Source organism: Portunus trituberculatus, chromosome 18 (genome assembly GCF_017591435.1).
Source record: "Portunus trituberculatus isolate SZX2019 chromosome 18, ASM1759143v1, whole genome shotgun sequence".
Classification (NCBI taxonomy): domain Eukaryota; kingdom Metazoa; phylum Arthropoda; class Malacostraca; order Decapoda; family Portunidae; genus Portunus; species Portunus trituberculatus.
In genome coordinates this window covers 5074792-5084791 of record NC_059272.1, presented here as the reverse complement: position 1 = coordinate 5084791, position 10000 = coordinate 5074792, and the positions used below count along the sequence as shown (strand labels likewise).

The following is a 10000-nucleotide window of genomic DNA, read 5'->3' as shown; positions in this document are numbered from 1 at the left end:
ATGGAAATTGAAAAAAAAAATGTAAAGAAGTAGAGAAATCTGAAATAAGTAGAATTAGTAATGAAAATTATATTAGAAAATAAAAAGAAAAGTTAGAGAGGATGAGTTTTTAACAAAGGTTCGAGAGAAGAGCTCAGCTTTAGAGACTGATGAGATGGCAGTGGTGCCATCAGGATGAAATAAAGGATGGAAGGATGAAGAAGTAAAGCTAATGGAGATGGCCAGATGCCAGAAATCTCAATGGGAGTTGTATATTGAGAGATTTTGACATTTTCTATTATTGAAGGGAGTTTTTGGCAAGTTAGAGAACAGACCTGGCATGATTCCGGGCAGAAGAGTATATGAGATTTAAGTCATGGAAGGCTCAAGTACTTCTTGTGGGCATCCTCTCTATCATGTATACCACGAGAACAGCTTGTGTTAGACCAAGATTTAGAAGGTTTAGGTTGAGAGATAGAGTAAGGAATTACGCCTCCATGTCAGACTATCACCTCTTATGCGCTCAGCACTCAGATGGATCTCTGACATGGAGGCAACAGTCATTCCAAGGAAAATCAGCACAATATGTCGTCATGTTCTCCAAACTGGCAGAGGCAAAAAGCCAAAGGCACATCTGCTTTTGGGGATCTTGAAGAATTAGGATAAGATACAGATGTGAAATTGTGACTAGAGGAGGCCAACGGATGATACGGAAACAGCCTAAGCAGAAAATTAAAAGAAACTCTCTCTCTCTCTCTCTCTCTCTCTCTCTCTCTCAGCATCACGGAGGTCGCTTACCGCTGCGCATCAAGGCTGTGCCCGAGGGAAGCGTGCTGCCCACCAAGAACGTGCTTTTCACCGTCGAGAACACTGATCCTGCCGTACCATGGCTTACCAACTTCTTCGAGGTGAGACACAGAGGACTGTATGCTGAAACACGTCGGGCCGCACCTTCACTATTTTCCAAAACCTAAGCCAACAGTACTTTGCTTTAATATAGTTTATTCGTTAATTTTTTTTATTCATTTTACTCATTTATCTTTTTTTATTTATTTATTTATTTTTTACAGTTTTAGTGAAAAAATCTCTACATTACGAACAGGAGAAACGATCTTGATAACGGGTAATCACTAATCATTGCTGTGGCCTTTGTTGAAAATAGTCGCGTTCAGCAAAGGGCTGATCTTTACTTTCATGTGTAACAATAACGAAATTTCTATCGATGTTCATGTGTATAAAAAAAAAAAAAAAATCTCTCTGAACAGACGATACTGGTGCAAGCATGGTACCCCATGACGGTTGCCACAGCCTCCAGCGTGTACCGCCAGCTCATCACCCACTACCTGCACCTCACCCACGACACTGACGAGATGGCAGAGTACATGGTGAGAAAGAAACGATTTTCTCCACTTCGCCTCATCAGCTCTCAACAAGTTGGAGTGTTTCAAAGATCTTTTTTGTAATTCAAGGGATATTTCAGTCAACTGCTATTCTACATTATTATTACGCATCATTATTATTGTTATTATTTAAAGATGTTATAATTCCCTTCGTTACATATGAAGACATATTCTATGTAATTCATATCCACTATAATAACAAAAAACATCTATCACTATTACTACTATTCTTTTCAGCTGCATGACGCTGGGTACCGCGGCGTGTCTTCAGTGGAATCAGCGGCCTTGGGAGGGGCGGCTCACATGCTCAGTTTCAAAGTGAGTGAGAGAGAGAGGAGGGGGGGGGACTATGAATCTTATCCTAACATATAAACCCAAAAAGCATCCCATCATCTTCGCCCTATTAACATTCTCCGTCACTAAAAATCCCAACACCCCTCTATCGTCATCTTCTTGTCCCTACCACCTCCTCATCTTTCCTACAAGCATCATTCAATTACTACGTCATTATCATCATTAACACCCCGACATTTTCATATTACAGTTTTCTTTTTCTCCGTCACCTCCCGGTCAAGGACCCCATCATCCTCCTGTTCCCATGACTACATATTCCATCACCTGCTCCTGCTCACCATCTTCCTATCCCCATCACTTTCTTATCACTATCATTGTCTCCATCTCGTATATAAACACCTCATCTTTCTTCTACACCCATGACTACTTTTTTCTCTAACACTCCACCTCTCATTTCCCCATCACAGTCCTCAGACACCGTGGCAGGCACCTCCCTCCTGCGTAAGTTCTATGGGCTGGAAGGTGTGGCAGGTTATTCCACGCCCTCTTCAGAGCACTCTACAGTCACATCATGGGGCAGGAACAGGGAGCTGCAGTCACATCGCCACATGCTGGATACCTACCATCAAGGTAACAACACACACATGCACACACACACTTTTCAAAATGGAACATAACATGCTTTGATTCACTAGTACTTAAGTCTTCAAAATTTGAAAAGAATGACTATGTATAGCTAAACACACACACACACACACACACACACACACACACACACACACACACACACACACACACACACACACACACACACCACACACACGCCCGGTAGCTCAGTGGTTAGAGCGCTGGCTTCACAAGCCAGAGGACCGGGGTTCGATTCCCCGGCCGGGTGAAGATATTTGGGTGTGTCTCCTTTCACGTGTAGCCCTTGTTCACCTAGCAGTGAGTAGGAACGGGATGTAAATCGAGGAGTTGTGGCCTTGTTGTTCCGGTGTGTGGTGTGTGCCTGGTCTCAGGCCTATCCGAAGATCGGAAATAATGAGCTCTGAGCTCGTTCCATAGGGTAACGTCTGGCTGTCTCGTCAGAGACTGCAGCAGATCAAACAAACAGTGAAACACACACACTGAGCTGCATTTATCTATAGAAGTAAGACAGAGGCCGTAAAATTATGTATAAAATAGAGGTACAGTAAGTAATCCCAGCATAAGTCGGACCAATTGGAGGGGAGGCCAATTCAAGTTATCGGAAAATCTGAGTTACATGTTTTTTTTTTTTTTTTTTCACATTTTGCACGCCTGTTACCACGGACAGTTGAAATAGTTTGTATAATGCATCGTATAAAAAGGTACTACATACATGGCGTACGCACGCACTGCCACACACACACACACACACACACACACACACACACACACACACACACACACACACACACACACACCGCTTTCCCGGTGTGTGGAGTGTTGTGGTCTCAGTCCTACCCGAAGATCGGTCTATGAGCTCTGAGCTCGCTCCGTAATGGGGAAGACTGGCTGGGTGACCAGCAGACGACCGAGGTGAATTACACACACACACACACACACACACACCGCGTAGTGTAGTGGTTAGCACGCTCGACTCACAATCGACTCACAATTCGAGTCCCGGTAAGCCGCGAGGCAAATGGGCAAGCCTCTTAATGTGTGGCCCCTGTTCACCTAGCAGTAAATAGGTACGGGATGTAACTCGAGGGGTTGTGGCCTCTCTTTCCCGGTGTGTGGAGTGTGTTGTGGTCTCAGTCCTACCCGAAGATCGGTCTATGAGCTCTGAGCTCGCTCCGTAGTGGGGAAGACTGGCTGGGTGACCAGCAGACGACTGAGGTGAATTACACTCCTAAAGAAGAAGGAAATAAAGATTGGTTTAATGCACACACATCAGACGCGGTCGAGGAAGGACGCACTGGCGTCGCTCAGACAATTAGCTGATCTTCACTTCCTATTGTATAGTATTTACAGTGGCCTGGGCAAGTAGTCTGGACTCATTTTTCATGAAATCAACTGTTAAAGAATCATGAGTAAAGAAGAGATTCCATCAAAATGCAGGTATGAGACTAGGGAAAGAATGAAAGTTGATGATGACTATGTTGATGAGGGAGAGAGCGCATTCGAAGGTTTCGATACGGCGAATACTTCACTACTTAAGAGAGTGTTGACTGTTGAACGTAAACTAGATAAATTGATAAAGGAGAATATGGAAATGAAAGAGATTGAAGAACAGGAAAAAGAGTTTATAAAACTGAGAGAAAGGATAAAAAAAAAGTGGAAGAAAACGAAGCTAGGCTAAGAGCGGAAAACGAAGAACTAAAAAAGGAAGTAGCTAACTACAAAAAGCAGATGGAAGAAGGACTCGGTAAAGCCGAGAAAGAAAAAGAGAAGCTGAAAGATCTAGTAAACAAGGAAGAGGAAAGAGTACAGAACGTGATTAAAAAAGAAGTACAAGCATGGAGAGTCCAAGATAAGAAAGATAAGGCTGATTTTCAGGAGGTGATTCAAGAACAACTAAAAGAAAAAGAAGAAAATATGACAAACAAAATTATAGGAGTCCTCAAGACAAAAGAAAATCTTGTTTGAGAAATTGCAGAAAAAAAGAAAAAAATATAAAATATAGACCAAGAAGAAAAAAAGAAGAAATGAAATCATTCAAAGACCTACTGTAGAATCTAAACGACGAAGATAGGCAGAACTTAGAAGAGGAAGTAGAAAAAATAAACAGAATGGGACCATATCAAGAAGGAAAAACGAGAATATTAAAATACTACTAAAATCACAAGCAGCAACAGAAGAAATATTATATAGGACAACAAAACTAGAGAAACAGAAGGATGCAAGGATATCTATATAAAGAAAAATAGAAATGAGGAAGAAAGGAAGAGATACAATGAACTGGCGGCAGAAGTAAGGGAAAAAAAATGAAAGGTCAGAAGAGGAAAAAAGGCATTTTTTGGAGAATTCTAGGAGACAGGATAAGGAAATGGTATATAAACGAGAAGGAAGAGAAAAAAGTGGAACAAGTTTAACTAAAAATGATAAAGGCAAGAGACTAAAAATGATGTATACGAACATAGACGGGGTTTTATCAAGTAAATTAGAATTAAGAGATTACATAAAGAAAGAAAATCCAGATATTGTATGCCTGGCTGAAACAAAACTAAATGAGGCAATCAAAATAGACTTGGATAATAGGTATAATGTATGGAGAAGAGACAGAGTGGGTAAAGGAGGAGGAGGAGTCATGATTATGTTAAGGAAGGAGATAGTGATAAACCAAGTGGAATGTGGGGAAGGAAAAGCAGAAGTACTGTATGTTAAGATGCATATTAATAAAAAGAGTTAACAATCATTGTAACATATGTGCCACCAAAAACAAATTCATGGACCAATCAAGAATATAAAGACATGATAGATGACACAATAAGGAGTCTAACGAGAATTGTTAAAGAAAGGAGAAAAGTGATATTAGTAGGAGATTTCAACTGTAAAGAAGTGGACTGGGAAAATTATGAAAGTGGTATGGGGGAAGAAGCCTGGGGAGAAAGATTTCTGAACCTTATGATAGACAATATGATGGACCAGAGAGTAAAGGAATGCACAAGATTCAGAGGAAACGACGAGCCGGCGAGATTGGACCTAGTTTTTACAAGGGTATACAAATGAATGATGATATAAGATATAAGTGCCCATTGGGAAAGAGTGACCATGTAATATTAGAAATGGATATAGAAGAGGGAAAGGAAGATAGAGACGATTCATACAAAGGAGACTGATTAAATTACAGAAAGGCTGATATTGAGAATCTCAAGAACTATTTTAAAACGTAAACTTGGAGGAGATGGAAAACTCAGAGACGATGCAAGAGAAGTATAACTTATTTTTGGAAATATACAAAACAGGAGTCAGGAATATGTCCCAAAATATAGACCTAAAGAAGAAGGAAAGAAAGATTGGTTTAATGCAAGGTGTGCTAGGGCAAAGGAGAAAAGAGATGGAGCATGGAAAAGGTGGAGGAGAAATAGAATCCAGAAACTTCAAGGCAGCGAGAAATATGTTAAGGTGAGGAAGGAAGAGGAAAAGAACTTTGAAAAGGACATTGTCGAAAAATGTAAGGAGCAACCAAAATTGTTCTATAGATTCATAAATGGAAAAATTAGGCAAAAGAAACAATAGAAAGGTTAAAAGGAGAGAACGGGATGGTGGAAGACCCAAAAGTATGGCAGAACTATTAAATAATAAATTCCAGGAGGTCTTTACTAAGGAATCCAAATTTGAAAGGCCACAGGGTAATAGAGAGACAGTCTATATGAAAGAGATTAAAGTAACCAAGCTTGAAATAAAAGAGTTAATGAAGGAACTGGATGAAGAGAAGGCAATGGGACCAGATGAAGTCTCAGGCAGAATACTGAAAGAATGTAGGGAAGAACTAGCAAGTCCTATATACAACATCATAAAATGCTCAATAGAAAATGGAACAGTACCAGTAGAATGGAAAAGAGCTGAGGTGGTTCCCATATATAAGAGCAGAAGGAAGGAAGAACCTTTAAATTACAGACCGGTATCACTAACTAGTGTAATATGCAAGATGTGTGAAAGAATAATAAAGAAACAATGGATCGAGTTCCTTGAAGACAACAAATTAATATCAAATAGCCAATTTGGTTTTAGAAAAGACGGTCGTGTGTAACTAATTTATTGAGTTTCTATTCTAGAATAGTTGATAGAGTACAAGAGAGAGAGGGATGGGTTGACTGTATTTATTTGGATTTAAAAAAGGCGTTTGACAAAGTGCCACATGCAAGATTACTATGGAAGTTAGAGGAGAAGGGTGGCTTAAAAGGAAGCACATTGAGATGGATAGAAAATTATTTGAGGGGGAGAGAAATAAGGACGGTAGTTAAAGATATGAAGTCCAAGTGGAGAGCAGTAGAAAGCGGAGTGCCACAGGGTCAGTATTGGCACCAATACTTTTCCTCATTTATATTAACGACATGCCAGAAGGAGTGAACAGCTACATAAATCTGTTTGCAGATGATACGAAACTGTGCAGAGTTATAAAGCAAAAGAGGATTGTGAAATACTGCAAGAAGACCTAAATAAGATCTGGGAATGGAGTAAAAGTGGGAAATGGAATTCAATGTGAACAAAAGCCATGTCATGGAAATGGGAAAGAGTGAAAGACGACCTGTGGGAATCTATAAGATGGGAGATGGAGTAGAACTGGAGAAAGTAAAAAGGAAAAGGACTTAGGAGTGACGATGGAAGAAAACAATCAACCAGTAAGCCATATTGATAGAATTTTTAGAGAAACATATAATTTGCTAAGGAATATTGGATTAGCATTTCACTACATGGACAAAGAAATGATGAAGAAATTGATAAGTACTATAATAAGACCCAGATTGGAATATGCAGGAGTAGTGTGGACCCCATAAAAGAAACACATAAGGAAATTGGAGACTACAAAAATGGCTACAAGAATGGTTCCAGAATTTGAAGGGATGACATATGAGGAGAGACTAAAGGCTATGGATCTACCAACCCTGGAACAGAGAAGAGAGAGGAGATCTGATACAAGTTTATAAATTGATCAACGGAATGGACCAAGTGGATAATGAGAAACTGATCCTGAGAGAAGAATATGACATCGAAGCACAAGATCGCATAGTAAAAAGCTGAGAAGGAAGATGTCTGAGAGATGTTAAAAAATATAGTTTCCCGCAGAGATGTGTTGAGACTTGGAACAGTTTGAGTGAAGAAGTAGTGTCAGCAACGAGTGTGCATAGTTTTAAAGAAAAGTTGGATAAGTGTAGATATGGAGACGGGGCCACACGAACATAAAGCCCAGGGCCCTGTAAAACTACAACTAGGTAAATACACACACACACCGCGTAGTGTAATACACATACCACATAGTGTAGTGGTTAGCACGCTTGGTTCACAACAGAGAGGATCCGGGTTCGAATTCCGGAAAGCGGCGAGGCACATGGTCAAGCCTCTTAATGTGTAGTCCCTGCTCACCTAGCAGTAAATAGGTACGGGATGTACCTATTTACTGTTTTCCCGGCTCGTTTTCCCGCTGTGTGGAGTGTGTTGCGGTCTCAGTCCTACCCGAAGATCGGTTTATGAGCTCTGAGCTCGCTCTGTAATGGGGAAGGCTTGCTGGGTGACCAGCAGACGTCTGTAATGAATTACACAAACAAACAAACAAACAAAAAAAAATAAATAAATAAAATAAATAAAATAAAAAATAAATGAATACATAAAATAAAATAAAAATAAAACTTAGCAAGAGGTGTGAAGCAACAATCAAATTCATCAGCCTGTAGAGTTATTCTTAAAAAATGAAACCAATTGTTGATACCTATTCCTATGGCTATGCTTTGTTTTATTAACTATTTGTATCACTGCTGCTATCACTATATATCACGTTTTGCAACCTTTGGTGGGAAGTGAATTTCTTGCATTTTTTTTTTATGTGAATGATTACTGTATACCTAATCTCTCTCTCTCTCTCTCTCTCTCTCTCTCTCTCTCTCTCTCTCTCTCTCTCTCTCTCTCTCTCTCATCAGGAGATGCAGGGTGTGTATGTGACTCATACGACATCTGGAAGTGCCTGGAGGAGATGTGGGGTGGGGAGCTGAAGGAACTGGTGCTGGAAAGAGGGCAGAGAGGCGGCTGTGTGTACCTCAGGCCTGACAGTGGCGACCCCAAAGATGTAGTCCTCAAGGTGAAGGGAACTATGAGCTATGAGCTCGCTCCGTAATGGGGAAGACTGGCTGGGTGAATTACACACACACACACACACACACACACACACACACACACACACACACACACACACACACACACGGCCCAGTAGCTCAGTGGTTAGAGCGCTGGCTTCACAATCCAGATGACCGGGGTTCGATTCCCCGGCCGGGTGGAGATATTTGGGTGTGTCTCCTTTCACGTGTAGCCCCTGTTCACCTAGCAGTGAGTAGGTACGGGATGTAAATCGAGGAGTTGTGACCTTGTTGTCTCGGTGTGTGGTGTGTGCCTGTCTCAGGCCTATCCGAAGATCGGAAACAATGAGCTCTGACCTCGTTTCGTAGGGTGACGTCTGGCTGTCTCGTCAGAGACTGCAGCAGATCAAACAGTGAATTACACACACACACACACACACACTACACGCCCGGTAGCTCAGTGGTTAGAGCGCTGACTTCACAAGCCAGAGGACCGGGGTTCGATTCTCCGGCCGGGTGGAGATATTTGGGTGTCTCTCCTTTCACGTGTAGCCCCTGTTCACCTAGCAGTGAGTAGGTACGGGATGTAAATCGAATGTAAATTGTGACCTTGTTGTCCCGGTGTGTGGTGTGTGCCTGGTCTCAGGCCTATCCGAAGATCGGCAATAATGAGCTCTGAGTTTGTTCCGTAGGTTAACGTCTGGCTGTCTCGTCAGAGACTGCAACAGATCAAACAATGAAACACACACACACACATACATAGTGTCCGTGCCTGTGTTGTTGTTGGCACGCTCGGTTCACAGCCGAAAAGGCCCGTGTTCGAGTCCCGGGTGCGGCTAGGCAAATGGGCAAGCCTCTTAATGTTCACCTAGCAACAAGTATGTACGGGATGTAACTCGAGGAGATGTGGCCTCGCTTTCCCGGTGTGTGTTGTGTGTAATGTGGACTCAGTCCTACCCGAAGATCGGTCTATGAACTCTGAGCTCGCTCCGTAATGGGGAAGGCTGGCTGCATGACCAGCAGACGACCGAGGTAAATTACACACACACACACACACACACACACACACACACACACACAGACAAATAGGCAAGCCTCTTAATGTTCACCTAGCATCAAGTATGTACGGGATGTAACTCGAGGAGATGTGGCCTCGCTTTCCCGGTGTGTGTTGTGTGTAATGTGGACTCAGTCCTACCCGAAGATCGGTCTATGAGCTCTGAGCTCGCTCCGTAATGGGGAAGACTGGCTGGGTGACCAGCAGGCAACCGAGGTGAATTACACACACACACACACACACACACACACACACACACACACACACACACACACACACACAGTTACACTGTTGTGAAAAAAAAAAAAACATGGCACACACACACACACACACACACACACACACACACACACACACACTCCTTTCACGTGTAACCCCTGTTCACCTAGCAGTGAGTAGATACGGAATGTAAATCGAGGAGTTGTGACCTTGTTATCCCGGTGTGTGGGGTGTGCCTGGTCTCAGGCCTATCCGAAGATCGGAAATAATGAGCTCTGAGCTCGTTCCGTAGA

The 10000-nt window shown here is 42.1% G+C and overlaps 1 protein-coding gene and 1 non-coding gene across 2 annotated transcripts in view; both read left to right on the top strand.

Annotated features, from left to right (window-relative positions):
- LOC123505608 (nicotinamide phosphoribosyltransferase-like) overlaps positions 1 to 10000 on the top strand; it is a 38359-nt gene that overhangs the window by 17507 nt on the left and 10852 nt on the right. Inside the window, exons 4-8 of the mRNA XM_045257138.1 lie at positions 759 to 887; positions 1245 to 1364; positions 1617 to 1697; positions 2141 to 2303; positions 8279 to 8436. Coding sequence (XP_045113073.1) covers positions 759 to 887; positions 1245 to 1364; positions 1617 to 1697; positions 2141 to 2303; positions 8279 to 8436 — 651 coding nt within the window. The remainder of the gene's footprint in view (positions 1 to 758; positions 888 to 1244; positions 1365 to 1616; positions 1698 to 2140; positions 2304 to 8278; positions 8437 to 10000) is intronic.
- Trnav-cac lies at positions 2496 to 2569 on the top strand. Its single transcript has one exon. It is a non-coding gene; the product is annotated as a tRNA-Val (tRNA).